The sequence below is a fragment of the Xenia sp. Carnegie-2017 genome, unplaced genomic scaffold (assembly GCF_021976095.1).
Source record: "Xenia sp. Carnegie-2017 unplaced genomic scaffold, XeniaSp_v1 HiC_scaffold_6, whole genome shotgun sequence".
Taxonomy (NCBI): Eukaryota; Metazoa; Cnidaria; class Anthozoa; order Malacalcyonacea; family Xeniidae; genus Xenia; species Xenia sp. Carnegie-2017.
The window spans coordinates 17,816,443-17,840,386 of NW_025813526.1; the positions used below are offsets into that span (position 1 = coordinate 17,816,443).

Sequence of the window (23,944 nt, forward strand, 5' to 3'; positions counted from 1 at the left end):
CCATTGCAAGTTAATGTTTAAGAGCGTGAACTTGATTGCCATGTCCAGAGACTGTTTGATCGTTATGGAGCAAGTCTTGGTATTTTTTCCATTTGTATTATTTGGAGAGACAATGAAGCCAGTATTTGCATTTAATGTTTTCTTTGAACAAATATTGATGGCGGAAGCTTAAAAATATCAAGAATAAGTTGCTCTGAAAGAAGCAAACTATATTTATGGCAACAGAATGATAATATTTTGTACGCTCTAGTGTTTATAATACATTATCTGTCAATGAATTATTTAAAAGTATTTTACTACTTTAATCTTTATATTTACCATTTGGATAACTTGCTGGGATTGTTGTTGGTGCTTTAAAAAAGAAACATTGGAGAAAGTATCAAAACACATTCTTCGCGTAAAAACTGAAAATAGCCACTAAAATGGAAACAGCTAACATTAAAAATATAGTATAAAATTTATCAATGGCAACAGTTTTATTTTATACCATTGGCCTTTCTGGAATCATGCAAATTGGAATATATCACACAAAAAGGTTTTCCCTCCAACTTCCTAATAATGTAATGTAAGCAATCGATGAGAGCAAAAAATTAAGCTTTTTACTCAATGCATGAAAATCATATATTCTTGCCCTGCAGACCTTATGCTATTCAAGCAAAGTCGCCAGCTAGGATGTTTCTCTTTCTTTTTACGTTTTAAAGCTTTTACATTGATCATTTATTTAAAAACATGTTGTTTATAAAGTAATTTTTCTATAAAGTGAAGTTAGGTAGTCACAAATAAAGTTCGAGAGTAAACAGTGTTGATGGAAAGTCAAAAAAAACTTTTGAGAAGTGTTCTTTAATAAAAATCTTTAGAAAATACAAAATGAAATATTTTTACATAGAATTTAAATGAAATGGCTTCTTTATAACTCAAGTAAACTTATATAAGAAATATTCAATCGTAGAATCAAGCGTATTTGACAAGCTTGCTTATTGTTTGACAAATTGACTTACTATAAATTAAAATTTTGAAATTTTACAGTCAAAAGAAAATTTTTTTGTTAGAGGAAGTTTTCTTTTTAATGCATAATGTACACAAATATCACCAAACTAGTAGATACCCTGGTCTGATCCAACATGGCACATACGCCAGTCCAAGCCTGATATAAGAGTTCACATGCAAAAATCATCATAGAGGCATATTGCACTTCGTTCACTTGCTTTTAGTTTTGACTAGATATGACACACAAACTTGACAATGAAGTGCCAATTATCACACAAGAAATGTGAATAATACAACTTAGTTACAAACTTACCAACTAGTTTTCTGATATTTGTGTACATTACATGTACACAAATATCAGAAAACTAGTATGTACTAGAATTTTTCAAATATATTTGTATGTTTTTATGTACTTTCTAGATAACACGATTTTTTATTGTTATTATGCTTATTTTAACTAAACGAATTTCGACCAAAAGAAGGGTAGAAATTGTTGTGTAAACTTTGTAATTTTCTTCAACCTCTTACGCTTAACTATTAACACGCATCTACGCCTCTCTTCTTTATTCTTAATTTTAGAAATTTCCTTTAACTCTTTAGGTTTGCCTTCTTGATACAAACATTTTTTGGGATAAACACAGAAAAATTGCAAAACATAACAAATCATCGGACTATCGACACTACTTAACAATAGATGAACACTTGATGATTTTTTACTGCGGTGTTTTAACTCGTTGATAATTAAATTTGCAATTTTTTTGAGAAAACTATTTTTGTTTATTTTATGTGTACCACTTTTATAAACGGCGAACAAATTAATTTCTTCATGTGGAATGACGTTTATATTTCAAGCATTATGACTGTTTTTGGTTTTTTTTGTTTATAATCAATCCTTACGCTTTTTTATTTATTCAATAATTTCGCAGGAATTAAAAACAATAATATCCTCTTAAAACAAAACAACATATTTTCCAAAAATATTGCGTGTTTTTGTTTAAATGTCAAAAACCTATACACGCAGTCTATACACAAAAAACTGTCATAAAGCAAGAGGTTTACTTACATACTCTAACCAAACAATTCTCTCCTGTAAATCCAGGACAACATTGACATCTATAGGGATTAGAACTAGGTCCATCTTTTAAATTAATAACCATTCTCCCTCCGTTTTTACATGTATTCTCTCTATTAGGTGGAATCTAAAATGATGTTTTAATTAGCTAATCATTTTTTAAATTCATTCAGGTTCAATAAAAATTCAATTTTATGATAGTATAAATTTCGCTTAGGGGTGGATTTAGTATACCTCAAATACCTCAACGAATCCAAGCAATGAAAATACATCAATATTTCAAAAAGAATTTTTGATTCAATCGCGAATTTTTTGAAGGAAAAATTAAAATGTTTGTTTAAATATATCAGTTTTGTATTATTCGTAGTTTATAAGACTGGGTTATGCAAATCTTGGAGAAGTTTGTGAGAACTCTCGAGCAGGTGCAACCATCAAACCTTGGCCTCTGGCTTGGGCTGATAAGCTTTCGAGTTCTCCCAAATATTTTCTCGGTCTGCATATACTAATGTAAAAACACCGTGAACATCTTTTATCTTTTAAGTAATTAAAATCATATTTACAGTCGGGATAGTCTTAACTCAGCTGTCAGTATCCAGTTTCTAATCCAGTTTATTTTGGGTTTACTTTTATGATTACATAATCACACAAATCTTATTCCACTTTGTGCAACATTTATAGCTACACGAGCCATAGATACACGAGCTGTAATGAGCATTCTGTATGTAGGAAAGGGGGGAAAATTTTGATGCACATTAGAAAAATATTAAGGATCGTGAAAAGTTTTTTAGACGGTAGAGCAGCAAAAACTCCTAAGAAGCGAGACTGATTGAAGCAGTTTTCATAAAGCTTACCCCTATTGTGGATAAAAAGCAATTTCTGAAGTCATGCAACAAAAGTAAATATCGATATGTTTGATATTCAATATTATTGTGAACATTCATGAAAGTAGTTATCCATTTACTGTTCAATTTAATAACTGATAGCAGAAAAAACAATCTATAATCAGGAGCAAGGCTGGAAAGCTATTTGGGGCAGGGGGGGGGTGACTATTGATATAATCTTCTGTGGCCAATTTGTTTCTTTTTATTTTGAAATAGATTGCAAAGGAAATCAGTCAGGTAAAGCTGAATATTTTTATACTCACCTACCCCCCTCAATTAGTGTTTTACCTTCCCTTGTATGAAACTAACAAACAACAATAAAGACTAACAAGAATGTGTAAGTCCAAAAAAGAAGACATTCAGAGGAAACTGTCAGTGTCAGAAATATTAGACTTGAAAAAAACAGTCTGAATGACAAAATAGATCACAGGAAAAAACACTCAGCAACAAGAATTGAAAAATATAATATACGAATTTGTATAACATCAAATGCGATGACATATTTTAAATGAACTCAATAGCGTGGCTAGCAAGCAAGTTTTGGTACAGCTATGTAAATTTAAAACATTAGCGTTATTTGTTTCTTTACAATTCTGCTGATTTTACAGTGAGTGAATACAGAAAAATTAACATAGCATGACCAAATCTGCAGGCTGGCTACTTCACTGTATTATTTGACACGTGTGACTTCATAAGGAAATTTTGTAAGGGTAATACCTTTCTTTTGGGATTAAGTAATTCATAAAAACTCCAGGTCTTGTCTTGGCAGTTTTCATTGTGTTTTGGTGGCTTATATGTCAGCTGGCATTTAATACTTTCCATCGTCTTCTCATCTTTCATATTGATTCCGGAACAGAAGGGATCTTGTAAACATTTCATTGAACAAGATAATCGAGAGGGGTATGTTGTTTCAAACAGAACATCTTCTGTAAGTTGACATGTCTCTAAAAAAAATTCTATTGCTATTAGAAGCGTAGCCAGCCCACAAGACTTATATACTTCCTATTTCAACTGGTATTTTTACAGTGAGGGAACAGAAAAACTTGCATTGAAAATTAAATGAGTAGGTTAGTGTGGGATTTTGTTGAAGTCGCTCGAATCCTTTGCAGTTGAAAATTTCTCCGTGGGACTTAACAGCTGCTTCACAAGCTCCTAGTATTCGGCCAAAACGTTTTTGAAAATGTTTTTTTCAACTTCTGCCTAAATTATTAACCCTTTGCTGCATGATGTGTCTTCAGGGCAACAATGATTGAACACGATGGAGCTCAGTCGATGAAAAAAATATTCAACAAAGGGTTAATATCGTTTAAAGAGCTACAAAAACACTTAATTTTTACGTTAAAGGGTGTTTTTACATTTCAGTTTAGTTTATCCACGCACATTTATAATAACCAGCGCATGATAAGGACATAAACCCGAACCGTGCTTGAACGCTTGGCAATTGAGTCCCAGATTATTTGGCATTTTTTGTGTTTGGCTAATTGCGATGCATTTTACATAATTTATTTTTAATTCATATTTGTATTAACTTGTATATATGCATAATTGATAGCACACATAACAAAGTGTATTTAACAAAAATGAAATATACAAAAACTAACCTGCAATTTAAAAGCCAAATGTGCGCGTACGCATTAGCCGAATTTCATAAAACTTTGTTAGCTCGAACAATATGTTCCATAATTTAACCAATGTGTTCCAATTACTTTTAGCTATGTCATTTTTGTGAGGACACGTTTTCAAATGTTTTTTCCTTTAGCACAAAAATTACCTTAAATTTTTTTTTGTTATATGCCACATATTTAGTGTCAGATTAATCCTTAAAAGTCCAACTAACTATTTCAACGAAACTTTTTGTTAATATTCTGCTGACAACTTAATTTTAGCAATGTTTCTCAAACTGCATAGATTTTGTTTGATGCACCCTATAAAAGACAAACTGTAAGAGCTTTCAAAATTTACGTAATATTTGAGCATTGAATTTGCTTACGAAAAAAACTCATTCGTCCATTTCTTAGCATAAGCAAGTTAAATAACTTTAAAACACATCATACTCAAGTAATACGGTGCAAACATTTTGCAAACTTTAAAGAACTTCTTGCTTTCTAATTTCATTTTATGATGCAAACTTACCGCTTTTTAGCAAACGCAACTTGGTCATTTCATGAGGGCCATGATCCTTTTCAACGGCAACTGTGCTTTTTGGCGTTGTAATTAAAAAGAAACATGATGATAAAATAGCAAACATGTTCAACATCAGGAAAATGAACATTTACAAAGACGATGTTACACAGTATGATTCAATATGTTACATACATACGCAACACCAAAAGCAATATGATCCCCTAAAATGTTGTTTTATTAATATATATTAGTATATGAAGAAATAATATTATGCAAATTATTATCACTTTGGCGGTCCTTATGAAAATTGGCAATAAGTTTTCTGTCTTAATAGACTGGAAATAATTACAGTGAAGAACGGAAAATTATATTTACCAAAACAAAGGAATAAAAATTTAAAAGACTTTTTCATAAAAAATGTGCCGATTGCAGATCACACCAAAATTTCTTGGCATGAGTGATTTCACTTCGGTTGTTTTGACATAACTAGCACAGGTGGCGGCTTATTAAAATAAATGTCCTTTCAAAAAACACATATTGACGTAAGTCAAACAATTATAAATTTTCAAATTTACATTTTGAAGTAGCATCACTTAAAAAGTATTATGGACGTACATGTTAAATTTGAATAAAAACTGTCTCTATTGAACCAAGTAAGTAAGTTTGTGGGTTGGTTAGGTACACAGTAATGACAATATACAGTAGAACCACTTCATTGAATTTTTTCGTGCCACGCATATCTTATTTCGCATATGAATAACATAGGGGCATCAGTCAATTGATTTTTTTGACCAATAGGAATGCTTTTGACCAAATGGCCAACGACGGCCAGTAATCTAATTTAATGCTCAGCAGCAAAGTTTCACACGAAGGGGACCTAATGTATACTCCTATACTGTGCATGGTTAGGTATTACGTACTTTTTCATGACGTATACGTAAGGGGTGAAGATAAAGCTCTCAGTTTTATGATGATTTTAAATATAACATTTGTCTTTTTTTATTGATATCTAAATGACATGATTTTTTTCAAAACTTTTTTCTTTTACATGTTTTATGGCTCTTCAAGCCTTACTTGACTTAAGTCAATTTTCTAAAAATCTTAGAGTTTTTTTCAAAAGTGTACACTGTTGTAATTATGTCCATCTTAATTGTGCCTTATTGTAAAATTTTGCTAAGTGAGACAGTGAGACATTTTAGTTTTAGACATCTAAAATTAAAAAAACAAAAGAAATCTTTGAGGAAACAACTTAATATTTCGTAGCACTTTCTTAAGCCTATATTACTCACTGGAATATAATTCGTGTAATAAAAATTAAAGCACAACATAAAGTTTTGATAAGAGCCATAGAAATAGACCAGAATAATTGTAAAATTGAATTTATTGTAACGTTTCGTCTTTACTCAAGGCATCTTCAGGCAAATAATAAATAGGATGTTAAGACAAGCTATTATATTTACAAAAAGTTATTAAATTACTACTAAAGGAGGCGGTGTCAAATGGATTATATGATAAGGAAGTTAGGAAGTAAAATAAGAGAAATTAAAAGAGGTTAAGTGAAATGGAGTTTTCTTGCACATTAAGTGAAGGCTTGTATTTATTGATTAGAAGGCTCTCATGAATGGAGAGTTCATAACAATCGTTAGAAGGGGAAATTAGTTTGTAGTCGTCTAAGTTGGGGGTGTGTCCGGTTGCGTTAATGTGAGCAAAAATACTTAATAACGCAGGGTGGGGAACTTGGTTGCCTGTAAGGGGGGGGGGGATATTCCCATGTGCTCTAAAAATCTGGTGTGTAGATGACGTGTGGTTTGACCCGCATACGAGGCGTTGTAGCTTCGACACTTGAAATAATAGACTACACCAGATCTCATAGATTTGGGAATTTTGTCCTTAAAGGGGAAGAAGAGATACGTTGGGAAGGGCGGAAAACGAATTTAATAGATATATGTGAGAAGGCTGCAGCACAAAGGCTATTGATTTGTGTGCGACTTGAAGGGAGTGTATGCCGGTGAAAAAAAGACAAAAATAAATGGGCATTTTATGAGCAGTGAGTGACTTTCTGGTAAAACCAAAAACGGTTTTCTTTCACGTATAACTGACCAAATCACACGTCGCTTCCTTAACAACATCTTTGCCCCCAAACCACTTGTCTTGACTTCTCGGTATTATAGTATAAATCTTGTGCTAAATATACCAATGTTAATACATATAGATACATTAGTTTTACAACAGATTTTATTCATGACTACCCTTTTGTGTATCAGCTGCATGAGTTACAATGATTTCAGTTTTTTACATACATATAAAATTCTTTACCATGCAGTTTGAAGGTCCATTTTACTTCAAATATATACATTATCTATTGCCCATGGCTTATTACCCAAGCTGAAAATACACGAAAGTCGATTAGTGGGTTTTATTGATATTACATCATATATTTACTATGTAAAATGGTTTATTTTTAATGTACATACAATCTTGCTTGCCAATATTTTTCTAAGAAGCAGAAAGCTCTAGCTACTGTTTGATAATTTAAAAAGTAGGAAAAAAATCGAATAAAACTCCCAAGCTTTAGACAAAATTAGGTTAATAAATCACAAAGGCAATAATAAAAGTTTCATAGTTTCAAAAGCTCATTAACAAATATACCTATTTTTTTTCATAACTCAGTTTTTGAAAGGAAGAATTAAGAACAAAAAAGTATTTTGTGTATAACTGTGAATATAGCATGTCACAAGCAGAGAAAAGACAGTTGCTACATTACATGGCTACTAACTATGATTACTTAAAGAAATGTTTTCTAATAATAAAAGTCCATCACCCTCATCTATTATAAACATGTGTGACTTATGTCTGTACAAACGGATTTCTTTCAAGAATTTTACTCAGCTGTTACAAAGAGAAACGAAACGACCTTTTTATTTGTCATCCTCAATCACCCAGTTTTAAATTCTGTAAAAGCAAGGCCATTTAAATATTTAAATACTTGCACGTAGAACATAATATGAATCAATTTGAGAAGAGTTCATTATTTCGTTTGCCCAAGTCCATTATATATAATTGGTACATGAAATAAAGCCGTCCTTGCCGAGACACATATCATTCATAAACATCGTACTGTACAACACAGAAGATAAGGGTCAATTTTCTTAAGAAAAGTCCAAAATATATGCTATAATTTAATCCGGTTACCATGTCATCGTGATTCGTTTATTAAATTTTCTTTTCGCATCATCAAAATCCGTAAAAACGACAAAATGCCATATTTTAAGATTTTTACATAAGCGAAAAGATTTCTCCTAATTTTGAATGCATTTTATAGTGCACGTGCCCGCCATTACAAAGCATAAATTGGTTAAACTTTATGTCATTTAACATAAACAACACTCCACGCAAGTTAACTACGCAGTTACTTAACTTTCCAACTAACTACGTTTTGTGCAACGCAGTTAAGTTGAGCAGTTAAGTTTCTACTGTTAAGGAGTTAACTACCGTAGTAAGCGTTAAATTTAGTTAAAGTTGATTGCATTTTTATACAACCGGGCCCCAGGTTTTGTGCGTTTGGTCAGTTTTATTTTGCATTGCAATATTTAATTTGTTGATAACTTATATTTTAATTTGCATCGTGGCTAAATTGTTGTTTATGAAATTTAAGGCGTTGTTTGTATATTGACGAATTACTCTGTGAATTGCAGATACGGCAACCGTAAATTATACATGAGTAAAAGGACAAAGTAGTTGTAGATATTGCATACACATATGATGTTATAGATCATAAAAATACACGTTGACTGATCTTGAAATCAGTAAAAACTGATAGAACATTGTTTCTGATTGTTGTCTTTAAACCTTTTATTGACCATATTCTTGAATATATACATCCATATTTTACAAATAATGTAAAAACATTCTTTCAGCTGCTCAAACAAATTTTAATTATTTAAAAGGACGTTTTGGACAGTATTTAAAAGCGTAGATGCACATCAAACAAATTTCAATTATTTAAAAGGACGTTGTGGACAGTACATAAAAGCGTAAATGCACATCAAACAAATTTTAATTATTTAAAAGGACGTTTTGGACAGTATTTAAAAGCGTAGATGCACATCAAACAAATTTCAATTATTTAAAAGGACGTTGTGGACAGTACATAAAGCGTAAATGCACATCAAACAAATTTCAATTATTTAAAAGGACGTTGTGGACAGTATATAAAAGCGTAGATGCACATCAAACAAATTTCAATTATTTAAAAGGACGTTGTGGACAGTACATAAAAGCGTAAATGCACATCAAACAAATTTTAATTATTTAAAAGGACGTTGTGGACAGTACATAAAAGCGTAAATGCACATCAAACAAATTTTAATTATTTAAAAGGACGTTGTGGACAGTACATAAAAGCGTAAATGCACATCAAACAAATTTCAATTATTTAAAAGGACGTTGTGGACAGTACATAAAAGCGTAAATGCACATCAAACAAATTTTAATTATTTAAAAGGACGTTGTGGACAGGGGCGGATCTAGGATTTTTCAAACATCAGTCATAAAATGTCGGAGGCGCTCCGCACCTGGGGGGGTCTGAGGCATTCTCCCCTGCGAAATTTTGAATTTCAGAGTCTTGAAAATGCCATTTTCAGCGTTTTAGAGCAATACAAAATGTATTTTGTGGGCATCGTTTTTGCGTAAAACAACACATTTTTCTTACGTTTTTTTTAAAAAAATAAAGTGAACAATACTTGAATGTTTTGCCAAATATTTAGGCTCATTATCATGCCAAATATATGGCTCATTAGCATGTCTAGGAACGTAAATTTATTTTACAATAATGCTATTCAAAAACAGATATATTCTTCAAAATTTCTACCAAGTTGTCAGGCATAGACCCCCCTAGAGACTCCCATTCAAACCTCTATGTAATAAGTTAAGTTAGAAATTTGGTACTACAAGTGACAGTTCATAGATATAGAAAAGCTCAGACTTCAAACCATGCAAGTTTATTGTAACTCTTTACCCATCTCCACATCAGTGCCAGCAAATTCACCTTTGAGAAAAACTCAAAATTTTTTCTGCCAAAGATTAAGCAAAATTATCAGAGTGAAAATTTGCAGTTAAGGTTAGCTTAATGCCATAAATGTTTATTAGGCATTTCACTAGACTATTATCTTCTGCAAGGTGTGCTATATAGCAATCACTAGTAGCATTGTATTATCAAATACAAACAGAATGTAACCAACATGTCTTTAATTATATAATTACATGAATGTTAAAATGGTTTATGTGTCATGCTTACTGGTTATGATAAATATCTTTTCATATGATCAAAGCTTGTTCAAATGTAAATCTAAAATAATTTAGTTTAGAAATTATAATGATCATCAGAAAAATTACCTAGTGATCATGAAAAATACTTTGCTGTTTTGCAAAAATTTCAAGGTTTATCTGCATACATAGGAAGACATTTTTACTTTATAGAAAATGCTTTTCATACATCAATAGCCCTTTGGAATTTATGGCAACAATCTGGTATGAGCCGTAGATTAACACACCTTTACATCTCTACATGAGGTGTTCAGTTAGAAAAGGGGACAATATGTGACATGGGACAACATTTCATGTGTGTGAAATACTCAGGTTTAATACCATTCCAGTCAAATTGTCAAAATAAAAGGCTTCATGGATCAGAAGACTCAAAATCACAGGTTATAGTAAACAGCTTCTCATGTAATCAATGTTAGTTTTCTCAAATCTTAAACAATATGTAGTATAACTGTCCAATGATTGAATGATCAATGATCATAAACTGAAAAGCCCCAAACATTTGTTTATGATAAAGTAAATAATAGTATGGCACCTTATGGCTACAGATTTTTTGTCCATTGAAATATATTTGCAGAAATGTAGGATTTCGCTGCCATATAACGGCCACGATTCCCCAAGCACTAAAGAAATCATAGCTAAAAGTCCTTCGGCAACAACAATTTTAGAAGCATCAATCTGCTTACCATACGCCATATTAACATAAATCGCATCACACACTCGCATAAATTGACTTTGATATATTGCATTCATGCATACACTTCACTTGTCCTTTACTTACGATTTTCGATGTAAATTTCTGCTGATAAAACTCAAAACAATGTTGGCTTTCTCTTGAACATCAATGACTGAAATGTCGCTCGCGAGATCGTCTTTGCCAAGCATTTACAATTCATCCATAAATTTTTCACCCTCTTGAAAAAATTCCCAGTTTGGAAAGCAGCATTCATGTCAACATATGAATTTGTAAAAGATTTCCATAAATTCCATCTGATTGTAGTTTAGTTTCTATCATGCTTCAGAAAATTACTATGAACGATCAAACATTCAATTCAGACATTGAGCTTGACTATGTTAGTTCAGTTGGCTATCAGTCGAAATCGGTCAAACCAATCACAGTAAGACAAAAATTCAAATGAACCAATTGTAAGATAGCAATTGGACTCCCTTATAGGTCCGGCCACCCCTATTATCGGTCGAGATTATTCCAGACTGTCCACTGATCTGGCCATTGACCAATAAAATAGCGTTTCTGGTGTTCATAGACTCCTTTATAAGTCGAACCAGTCAAGCCACCCCGCTTATCAGTCGGTTATTCCAGGTCAATTAAAATTCAACTGATCTGGTTACCAAGGAGATATTCATTGCATTAGTCATTAGTTTTCAATAATAAATAAAGCTGCATTTTTATTACGAAGTAAATGCGATAATAAAGTAAGAATAATTAATGAATTTTTAATTAATATGAATAGGTAATTTTTGAATTTCAAACATCAGTCGCGCGACGGATTTGACATACTCTAGATCCGCCCCTGGTTGTGGACAGTACATAAAAGCGTAAATGCACATCAAACAAATTTTAATTATTTAAAAGGACGTTGTGGACAGTACATAAAAGCGTAGATGCACATCAAACAAATTTCAATTATTTAAAAGGACGTTGTGGACAGTATATAAAAGTGTAGATGCACATCTAACAAATTTTAATTATTTAAATAGACGTTTTTGACCATATTCTTGACTATATTCATCCATATATGACAAATAATGTAAAAACATTTTTTCAGCTGCTCAAACAAATTTTAATTATTTAAAAGCACGTTTTGGACAGTATATAAAAGTGTAGATGCACATAGATATATGCGTCAAGTTCATTGAAGTTATACATATAATTTTACATTCGCAAACTGTTATACTGTCGATGTTTGAATATGTTTTCTTCTTTGTCGCATATGTTCCGATTGCAACATATATAATCACAATTGCTTTAGAAGTATATTGTGGTATTACTGAAAAAACCATGCTGCGTTTGCTGAAAAACGGTTAGTCTGTGTAATGTTTGATGTTTGTATTTTAAAGCATAATTTTTGAATTTATCTTTAAATTTTACAACTTACAGATATTTTTCGTGTCTACATCTATACATTTTTTATGTGCATGAGTGCAGTTGACTTTGATAGTTTTTGCAAGAGACGCGCAAGAAAGATATCTTCAATCCTTAGGGCCTGTTCATATGACACGGGCTATCCTGCTTTTATTGGGCTAGCTACGTTTGCTAGGATCTCACCTCATATATTATTTCATTGTATATTTAAAATTGCGTTCATATGAAAAGCGGGCGTGCCCGGCTTTGTAAGATCACGCTTGAATGAAGCGGGATCTCGTCTTTAATGAGCTTATATGAACGCATCAAGCGGAGTCAAACCACTGGTCAGCCCTACTCAACCGGGCTGAATGTGATGAGACTGCGCATGGTCAAATTACCACGTTCTCTTCATAATGGCAGCCAAGCAACAAACAAGGAAATATTTTTACTTGTCACCAGAAATGATTGAACACTTATTGTTGACTGATAAATATTGCCACTTGTAAAAGTTTTTAATTTTAGCACGGCAATAAAAATATGAACAATATTTGTACAAGAAACTATGGCGAGTACAAAGTTTTGTAATAGCCAAGGCAAGCAAATCAATGTGGTCCTCATGAAATATAGTGTGGATATTTTCTACTTTCCCCTTATAAACAGTTTATAATTTTTTGACTGTTCGTTATAAAATGCTACATCATTTAATCTTGCCTTAGCATTGTTGAGTTGCTGTTTGGCATTTTAACAAAGACAACATTATACAATGTCACTATATGTTATGTTAGCCCTTCATAAATGTCCAATTACTATTTATAGCAAAAAAAAACCCACTTGTCCTGCTTTCAAACTGCAGGGGATTTTCTCCTGTGATTAATACCACTATGTTAAGTGATCTGGAAGGCAGGTGTAGTTATAATACATATAAGATATTAAAACATCGTAAACTGTAGCACCTTCATCAGCGTTGATTGAAAAAATTGGGTGAGGTAAGTTTTCATGCTCGTCTTCATTTGCCCTAATTAAGTCATATTGCTTTCTTACCAAATCTTTGTCAGTATAATTGTTGTCTTGCTCACAGATATTATGCACTATATAACATGCATAAACAACAGTGCGTATTATGTTTAATGATAAGTCCATTGACCTTGTAAGAATTGTCCAACGTGCTTTCAATCGCCCAAAAGCGCGCTTAAAGGACATTGGCAACGAAAATTTTTTTTTTCATACTTTATCATAGATAGCTATGGAATACTTAATTTCGTGTTTTCGTGTCTCTTTTGAATTTTGCTGTTGAGAAAATTTCACATAAAGTTGAATCCTTATCCGCCATTTTGGAAAAAAAGCCTTATGCTAAATTATGCCGGAATACATTACTAACGTCATTGGCTGGTATCCACTGAATGACGCAATATAAAATAATAGTATTATAATAATATATAGCAAAATTTTTTCACTGGAATTTTAAAACAAAAACAACATTCGGCGGTTGTTAAGATTAACAAAAGTTGTGTAGTTTATCACGCTTATATACTTTTCCAACATTTAGTCGTTACAAGACGTAGAAAAGTTTATTTTAGCAGGTCTTACAACTAGGCTTTGCCGACATACCAAGTGTAAGCCCAGAAGACATCAAGCGCGTTTTATGCACTGCACATTTCGTGCAATAGAAATATTTCATTTTCCATATTACAAACCTGTGACCAACAAAAGAGTTATACGTTTAATTTATTATTTGTATACATAAGAGTCTTTGAAAGATTATGTAGTTTTAAAACGGTGATAAGCTCTAAGCCCCTATGTTTTGTTCTTGACTGTAGAGTTTCGTTTTTCCGTAATGTTTTACGTGCGTGTTTGCGTGCACAATGTACAAGTACACTTTATAACTTATGAATGAATACATGTTTTGGGTGGATCACTCATGCATCTTGCTTTTGCGCAGCTTGTGACAAACCTTCGACAATGATAGGGCATCGCAATTGCAGATCATAACAAAGAATATCAAAGAGCGTCTGTCTAAGACTTTAAATTTACGGTCTTTCGTGATAACAAGATGCCGACGCACGTCTATCTTTAACACACTTTCTGAGAGCATATTGTCCCTAAATTCTTGGTGTGTTTTCAAGCAATTTACTCCTTGAGTTTCTGTTTGGCCTAGCAAAGCCTCATACTCATCGTATTCAAACGCTTTTTCGTGGCAACAAAAACACTCAATTGGCTTTTTTGACAAAGTACAATGTCCACACTTACTTACACTAACTAAGAGTTTGAAGGCGCCAAGCATTTGCTTTCTCAAATTCAGCATGTATTTCATCCTCCGATGAGGACAAGTCGCTCTGTCACTATCCTGTTCGGAACCGCTTTCTTCACTAGTTTCGCCCTTCACTTCAGGTTCATATTGATAGGGCAGAACCTCACTCAGTTGATTTTCGTGTATGTCATCCATTACAGCAAAAAAACCCCCGTAAAATACGCTTTAAATGTGTTGTAAAGCAGTCAATCACCATACATATATTGTATTGTTGTTTTGACTGCTCACCAGCCAAAACAAGTGCGCGATAACTTGGAACAAATTTTCTCCCACCATTTTTTTTGTTCCTCTAGCCTAAACCAAGCATCTGTTCTTCTTTGGTAGCAATATTCCTCCTTTTGCATATTAAACTTTCCATAACTAGCAGATCGTCTTCTCGATGAAATTCTCATAATCGCATCGTTCTTGTGCTTAACATGTTCATTTGAAAAACGAATGAAATTATTCTTCCTATCGCCACTGCATATGCCGGTGATAACAGGATTTTTGCTTTTAGCTTTTAAATCAAGAATCTTAAAATGTTTTAAGTGTAAAAATTTAAAATGATGCAACTTGATGTAAACATATTTAAAAATGTCCCGAAAAAAGCAACATTTACGCAAAGAAATTAATTACGTCATATCAGCTAAGACAGCCCGTTTCATATGAACAGGCCCTTAGGCACTTTAATTTTATAACAAATTTAAATTTGGTTTTGAAAAGCTAATTTTAGAACTCGTTATTTCTTTGCATTATAGATACATTGTTCATGGCAATATTACTCATACAACTGTGTTTTTAATTTTAGAGACATGTCCATTAAAAGAAAATGTTTTGTTTGAAGCATTTTACTCATCGGCAGATTCATGTGCATTAAAATGTTTACAAGAACCATTCTGTGTTGGGTTCAACTTTTGGGAAGGCATAATGATGAAAGATGTAACTTGTCAATTAACTCACAAACGTCGACAGAATTATGAAATATGCACTGATAACAAGTGGATTTTCTATGAATTGCTGAATCCACAAAGAAAGGTATGATGGAAAGATATATCAACAGTTTTAAATTATTATTATTGACAAAGCTACTAATCTTGATTAATTGCACATTTGATTTATAAAGATACCATACAACAAAGAAAAGCTGTGTGAAAATGGCGGAATAATGACTGTTGACCTGAGAGACGGACCTGGTTCTGATCCTTATAGATGTCAATGTCCTTTTGGCTTTACGGGAAGATATTGCTCGGTAAAACTAAGTAAGTTAGTTAGAAAATAACAAGCAGTACAATTTCTTAAGATGGTTGCAATCTTTTACCTTCTTCCCTAATCAAATTTCACTTCACAAACAAAACATGACGAAAACATATGAATTAATAGCTACATTAAAATTTAAATGTGCTAATTTTAAGCTACCCTATATATATTCAACGACCACGACAATCACACACTTTTAAATAAAACAAAATAAAACAAATTCCGAAGACGGACGACTCGTTTTCTTGATATTCAAGATAATACAAGAGTTTGAAACAAAAGATGGAGCAATATTTCGTCTTTATTCCAAAGACATCATCGACTAATAGTTTACAATGCAGGATGCAAAACTTTCATATTATTATTTACAAGCGGAAGTGGCAGTTACTTAATTTTAGAACTATAAGACTCAACAATTAGGCAGTATACTTACATTAAAAATAGAGATAACTTCTTTCAGGCTTTGAGACCACTATTAAGTTGTGGTATATTGCGTTTTATCAAAAGAGCTTCTAAGATGAGAAGTTGATTAGGATTATTACTGTCCGTTTTCGGAATTTGTTTTGTTTTGTTCTATATATATTCTGTAGAGTAGAGCAGGTCGCAAAACGTATAATCGGCAAGCTCTGAGTTGGAGAGTAATCCGTACTTTTAATTGAAACCAAATGGTAAAACTAAATTTAAACGCAAGCACAACCCTAAACATAAAAATATTTTAGCTAAAATTTGCTGCAAAGTTTGATAAAAACTCGATTTAAAATTAAGTTGTATATTATATTTCTATTTTATGATATTAATAATATACATGAAAAAACTCCGCAATTAATTAGTATCATAAATACCAGGACAAAAAATAGAAAAAAATAAAAGAAATGCATTGCAAAGTATTTTCAAATAAAATGCGCTCCTGATTGTTTTGTCAAACAACGAAGTGACCCAAGACAAAATAATACATTTCAAGGCGAGTGGAAGTTAAATTAATATGAAAGGCGTAAGATTTAAGTAAAAATTTTTTGGCATATGAGCTTGCAGTTCACCATTTGCAAGATATTTCTGAATGAAAATATGAACATTTCAATAAGTAGCTATGTACAAATACATTGTTCTAGCTGTATGTGCGTATACTATGGTATTATGAAAAGTAATATCTGACAAAATTGAAAAATACGAGCCGGTCGATTAATGTTAATATTTTGCCGTCTAAAATGTACGTACGCTTAAGTTAAAAATCATTGGAAAATATAATTTTTTCGTGTCTTTTATCAAAACAGCTTCTTTTAACACAATTTCCACTCAAACTATTTGAAGACGTTTTTCTGTTAGATTAACCATTGAAAATCCAACTAACTATTTCACCAAAGACTTTTTTTGAAATTTGCGTGCTGATAACATTAGCAATGTTTTTAAATAACGGTACTATTTCAAAGGCAAAATACATCACCTATTCTTTACACGTAGAAACCTGAATAAGATGCTGCTGGCTGCATTGAATCACAGTATAGGGATTTACAGTAGGACCTAAATTTCATTAGATAAATGGCTGCCGTTAGCCATTTTTATTACTCCAATATATTGGTCAAAAAAGCATTTACTGGCTGCCACTATGGTAATCACATGCCTAATAAGATATGCGTGGCACGAAAAAATTTAATGGGGTGGTTCTACTGTGTAATCACTATATTTGGATTGTACAATCTCTTTTTGAATAAAGGCATTTTATTTCCAGTAGGCAATATAAGGAATTTTGATTCAACGCAAAAATCAAACACTGTACCATCTTAATTAGATGATAAATCTGCATTGTACACCTTAAACACTAAACAGGTCTGCCTGGTAAACGTGCATCTTACACTTTGAAATTGCGCACATATTTCGGCAGTTTCTTAGAGTAGGTTTTTCTTGCAACTTTTTTTGTTTCTCAATGTGCAATGGTTTTGGCAAATTCTTTTGAGATATTTTTTTATAGTTCTAAGCACATTAAATAAGATGAACTCAAAAGGGCTTTTTTCTAAATAAATTTGGTGATAAAAACTGACGCTTTTTGCATCGTTGATGCTTAAAGATATTCAGGACAATTAAAGAGAACTAGCTAAAAATAATCTTTTTCTCTAAATCTCTAGCATTTCCTAAACCAATCATTTCATTATAACTAAGATATTTTCTTGGGGATCGAGGGATATTCAAAATTTGATACAAATTGATTTATATTAAAAAGGCCTATATCTTAAGCAGGCACAAGAACAAGTGGAAACTCAGCATATTTTAATTTTTTAATTTTTTGGTCTGTTAGCACTGTTTTAATGTTTCTAAAGAACTTTTTGTTAGGTTTTTAAAAATCTTGTATAATCTGACAAACATAATCCACAGAAAGTATTTCCAAGAACAATATTAATCTGAATAATATCTTGGCTCCTAATTTGAAAGTAAATAAGAAAATGAAAATTGTTTTTCCTTCTGTTAAAGATGGCTTAATGCAAAATCAGGGAAACTATATTGCGCTGGGGATCATAAAGCATCATATAGCATCATGTAGCATTATATATAATCTGCCTTTAACAGAATTTCTTTTTCTCTTTCAAATGATATTTTCATCTGTCCAAGCTTTGGCATAATGAGTTCTCATAAACAGGGCCGAAACGAGAACGTCAATTTGAAGGGATTGTTCTTATATATTTAGCTCTGTCCGAATGAATTTGCTTGTTAAAATTATTATTTCAAGAGAAATCAATCGGACAGAGTTTATTATATGAATCCCCCCCAAAATAGCGTTCTAGTTTTGGCCCTGCTCATAACATAAAAAAGTCTATGGTACCATAGGGATGTGTCAATTCTTTTAAAGGTTTGTTCAACTGGCATCATTCAGAATAACATTGACATCGGATCAGAAATAGAATTATTAAGAATAACAAGGCAAAAGTGTAATTACATTGACCTTCATTGCCTGACATTCAAGAAAAGTAGGCTATTTTTACACCAGAGTATTTGTTTTGGTTTTCAAATTCTAAAATACGGTTTTTAAACTCTTTGGTTTCTACTACTCTGCAGAACTTGCAAAAAGGCTCAAATTTTAAGTCATTAGCTTTTCTGGAAGTATTTAGATTTTTTTACCATCATAAAATCTCTGTTTAATTTAATTCGTACAATTTTATGTTTAGTTTTTTCGTCATGCGAGGAGGCAATGAGAAATGCCAGGTATGAAAAAGTAAATTTACTATATATTTAAGTAAATAGCTTTACAGAATATTTTTTATAACTAATGTGGAACCAAAAATCAAGTAAGGTATAAACTGGTGTTTTAATCAAATATTTAAAATTTTCTGACTACCATACTTGGTATTTTTAGATAGCACAAACAGTCTATTAGAATTTGAGGTTCTATGTCATGCACATCTGATGATTAGCAATGTCAAATACACTAAGATATCGATACTTTCTATCAAATTATTTCTTGGAATAAATTCTTTTGTGATAAGAATAACTTTTCCTATTTGCTTTCTTAAACAACTTTTTAAACTCTGCAATAAGAATACGGTTCGCCAGAAAAGCTGAAACTTTAACTTCTGTTTATTACAGTTGAAGTACTCAATAGTGAGACTTTAAAAGAACATTTCATCATTTCAACATATTCTAACAATATGAATATCGTAGAAATCATAGTTGCTGTTACTTTTACTCTACTCTATCAAAAATGGTTTCGGCTTTATTTTTTTGGTCCAATATATTCACAATTTTATTCAATTTTTTTAAATGATATTGTTTAAATCGTAGGATGATTTTATTTGATTTTCTATAAATAACTTTCGTCTTAAATAGTTTAAAGGACGGGATGTACTTGATCAGCACCAACACTTTAATGGGATACAGCAAAGTTTTTTGTATGCGTAAAATAACGGGTAGCTCGGGAGAAGGCTGGACACTAGTCTTGAAAATTGATGGAACAAAGGTAAAAAGGAAATATTTTTGAATGTTTTGATAGCTAATAGAAAATTTTAAGAAATGTAATTCCTAAACACAATTATTTCTTCCTAAAAATAGTTCTTATATTAACTATGTTTATCATAAAAATGAGAATTTTATGCGAAAAAAGAAGTGAAAGTAATAAAATCTTAAAATTTCTAATGATGTTAGTTGCAGCATGGAATTCTTTTCTCATAAAAAACGCATTATCTGCATGCATTCTTATTAGACATGCTCAAATTTTTCACTTTTTAAATATTGCACATGAGAATTACTTCCAAAGGTGGATAGCACTAAAATTAAATAAAAGAAAAATTTCTTTTTCCATGCACTTTATTTATCAATGATCACTGCGATTTCTATTACATTTTCCGTAAATACTGCATTTTTGTATCAATTGCATCGCCTAAACGTTTTTCCTAAACACCAGTTATCAAGTCAAAACAGACCCCATCATAGTTATCACCTACCTAACAGATCCCTTTAATGTTTCTGCAGCATTACAACACAATGATTTATAAAGAAACTTTACTAAATTCACATATGGACAACTAGTCGAAATGACTTGAATTACAAACGTATTTTGAGCACACTATCCGGTAATCTGAATGTTTTAAATTAAACTTTTAAAAAGGAACCAAAAAATTTGCCAATTTCCTCCCTTCCCATTTTAAAAAGACATCTTCAAAGATTAGAGAATTTATCCGTCTTTATAATATTTAATCAGGTTTATTGATCATTATTTACCTAAACCATTTATTTGATCAAATATGTTTCTTTTGTGGTAATTGCTGAATACCGAATAACTTGACATTAATACAATGAAGTCCAACATCGTGGCCAGAGATTTACCAGGCAGATAGCAAATATGGGCTTTTGTATTCAGAACGAAGATTCGCTTTCGCCTGGTAATTCAAACATAGTATTTAACACCCTTGTTAACATTAAGATTACTATATTGAGACTTTAAGGCTATACTTGAAACATTAGAAAACCCTATTTCACCTCTCATGGCAATTTGTGCCTCGTTATATGCGTAGTATACCATTTAAAGTCGAATGATATAATCTATAATAATAGAACATTTTTCTTCTAAATAAGATTGCGAAACAATCTAATGCAAAAATGCTAACTGTTTTAGACCTTTTCACGTCTTTGCGGACGTTTTATAACTTGCTAAGGACCGTTCTAAGGGCAGTTCTTTTCTTGACCTAATAGCTAATAATAAATTTAAAAGAAAATTATAATATACTTCAAGTTTTATCACAGACTGCATGCACTGAGAGATTATAAATCTATGCTTTGGAGACGTGTTGAATCTTACCTTAAAAATAAAGTGAAGATCAGACAATTTAACTATAATGTTCTTAGAAATTGTTTATCCAGTGTTTTTATTGAAGTAGCTTATATACTACTTCACCAATTAGACGGAATACGTAAACTTTTATGTTTAACTGAATTAATTAAATTTTTGTAAATTAAAAAGATTACTTGATTTCTTTCAACTTGTGCGTAAGTAAATCATCGGCACTCCTTGATCATGAAGTGATCTGCGCAGACTGTCAAATTGATCAGATTGCGTTAAAAATCACCAGAACTAGGCATACCAAATCAGAAACGCAAAAAAGTTACAATTTTGGGGCATCCATTGTAGTTTTAATAATTGCGTTAAATTTCTGTCTCATGACAATTTTAAGGTGCATATTATTTATTACACTACCTTTAGCTAATGCATGCACCATCAGTTCAGTGACATTAGCCGAATGCCACCCTAAAGAAGAACTCACGGTTTATCACTATAGTGGTCATTTGGAATACCATTTGGCTTCCCACTCTGTGAGTTTGGGAAAACTGTTAACTGATTTTAATGTTTAGCAATATGACGTCGTTTCGTCCAGGGCTTTATACAACTAGGACTTGCCTCTTTAAGATATTCCTTTTAATTCGAGTAGATTCGTCTTAAAAGAATTTGACCATTTGTTATATTAAACGAATGGTCAAATAAACGCTGTTTATTCAAGGTTTTTTTCTTTCGTTTATGATACGAATTTATTAAATTTAGAAAACGTTCCGATATAATTCACCGCTTTGGAGCAACAAGGAGAGTTATATGATTGAAAATGGTGAAACTGGATTAGGTCAAAATGAAACAAAACTTCCTACTTACTGGAGCACTAAAATAAAGAAGATGTGTGTTGGAATGAAAGTAAACAGTAAAATAAAATTCATAGGTTTTGAAATGCAAGCTAAGTCCTTATACGACCTCATTGCTGACGGAAAATATAGGAAAACCACTTTGAGCCGTAGCCAATGGTTGAAATTAGTTGAAAGCAGCTCCCTTCAACAATACTGTGATAGAGAAGGCTTTAACGTCGTTGGAGAAAGTGGTGGACACGCTCGTGTAAAGCTTGGCATTTTGGGAAATGAACAAAACGACTGTATTACACCTGACTCTTTCATTGGCTTTGGTGGTTCTTATGAATGTAAATCTTGCGGTGCAAACAGCTGTGGTAATTTTGCTACTTGGAGTAGCAATGACAAACAAGTTAGAGCTATGGGATATATTTTTGTTATTTAGTACCTGTAATACAGGCAACGCTTGACGTTTTAATTGTCTCATGCTCCTCATGGAAATACAAAACTAAGCCAAATTGTAAAAGTTATTCTTCATTAAAATAAGAACAATTCTTAAGCTTAAGATTAAGAAGAAATCTTCTAGTTTTTATGCGAACGTTGTTTTTGAACAAAAAGTAACTGCAGCTCTCATATTATAAAATATTGAATGACATATCTGAAATTAAACTTTAAAAAAATTAAATTTTGCAAATAAATGAATTTTTATAATTCTCATCGAAATGCAAGAATTTCTTTGTATTTCCAAAATATACTATAAGTATGTAGCTTTCATGTCGAACAATTCTTTTAAATGCAGGAGAACAGTCAAAAATTGCAGTTGACTGTTAGAGTTAATTAATTGTTAATTGAGTAGTCAGTTGCAAGAGAACAGTCAGAATTTCTATGAAGTAGCCTTGATTGTTCGTTTAGGAGTAGCCAGCACTTAAATCTAGTTCTGTCCTGAAAATTTTGTGTGATCAAATCCTCACCAAACTAATAATTTTAATGTTCTGACATTTACACAAGACCAAAACTTGCTGGAATTTGATACGCTTCTTCTTTTATGAGCTGCGACTTGGTGGCAAAGCTAGCCCAATCTTTCGTTTTTTTACAGTGCAAATTTTTCATCTAACTATTTATCATATTTTTATGAAGTTAATTCACTTTATTCTATTTTTAAGTTACTGAAGGGAAATTTTTGCGTTTTGGAAGTAAAAAATGAAAATTTTGCTATTTAAATTATGATTGCAATGACCGTGAGTTTTGAAATGACGATGCATTTTCTAAAACAGTCAATGCATACCTCCTTTCGTTTGCGAGATAATGAAGTTTTGTTATTTCCATTTTATCTAACTTGTGACGTCATATTACATGAGCTCCTACATTGTTTCAAATACTCTTCTGTTTCCCGAAAACTTTAGGTTGATACTAATAGGCAGCATTTTATACCATAAACCACGTCACGCTAAAGGGAACTTAGTCTTTGTGAAGTAGTCCTAGTTCTCATTATGCAATATGACGTCACAAGATAAATTGGAGAATGCAAAAACCTCAAAATCGCAAAAATTTAAAGTGATATGCGTAAACTGTTTTAAGATGTACATTGTCATTTAAAAGGATTTCTTCAGTAAACGTAGAGATGAAAAAGCAAATTTCCATGTCATAGGCACTTTAATGGAGTAGACGATTTGAATAGTAGCTATCAATCATAAGATAAAATATTCAAAAATTTAACCTTTAAATTAATTTTCCTCACACCATACCCGTTTTCCTCTGTCTTTAGAAAGCTTGCAAAATGTTTGATAACAAAAATACTTTATTACATTAGCTAAACATGTAAAGAGAAAAAAAAAATA

The 23,944-nt window shown here is 31.8% G+C and overlaps 2 protein-coding genes across 2 annotated transcripts; one reads left to right on the plus strand and one right to left on the minus strand.

Annotated features, from left to right (window-relative positions):
- Positions 1 to 301: 301 nt before the first annotated feature.
- Positions 302 to 5,245, minus strand: LOC124457218. Its single transcript, XM_047007499.1, has 4 exons — positions 5,074 to 5,245; positions 3,658 to 3,884; positions 2,051 to 2,186; positions 302 to 351 (listed from the first exon to the last, which is right to left on the minus strand). Exons 1-4 carry the CDS (start codon positions 5,210 to 5,212, stop codon positions 302 to 304), a joined length of 552 nt encoding a protein of 183 aa, XP_046863455.1. The 5' UTR covers positions 5,213 to 5,245.
- A 13,929-nt stretch (positions 5,246 to 19,174) lies between these two features.
- LOC124457871 (uncharacterized skeletal organic matrix protein 5-like) lies at positions 19,175 to 22,671 on the plus strand. Its single transcript, XM_047008038.1, has 3 exons — positions 19,175 to 19,208; positions 19,830 to 19,959; positions 22,036 to 22,671. Exons 1-3 carry the CDS (start codon positions 19,195 to 19,197, stop codon positions 22,549 to 22,551), a joined length of 660 nt encoding a protein of 219 aa, XP_046863994.1. The 5' UTR covers positions 19,175 to 19,194; the 3' UTR covers positions 22,552 to 22,671.
- Positions 22,672 to 23,944: the final 1,273 nt, after the last annotated feature.

Excerpts from the sequence above, each read along its gene's own strand:
- LOC124457218 (XM_047007499.1), bottom strand. The coding sequence starts at position 5,212 with ATGTTCATTTTCCTGATGTTGAACATGTTTGCTATTTTATCATCATGT. Across the intron at positions 3,885-5,073 it reads GTTGCGTTTGCTAAAAAGCG|AGACATGTCAACTTACAGAA; the intron begins GTAAGTTTGCAT and ends AATTTTTTTTAG. Across the intron at positions 352-2,050 it reads GAATTGTTTGGTTAGAGTAT|CACCAACAACAATCCCAGCA; the intron begins GTAAGTAAACCT and ends TCTTTTTTAAAG.
- LOC124457871 (XM_047008038.1), top strand. Across the intron at positions 19,960-22,035 it reads TGAAAATTGATGGAACAAAG|AAAACGTTCCGATATAATTC; the intron begins GTAAAAAGGAAA and ends TATTAAATTTAG.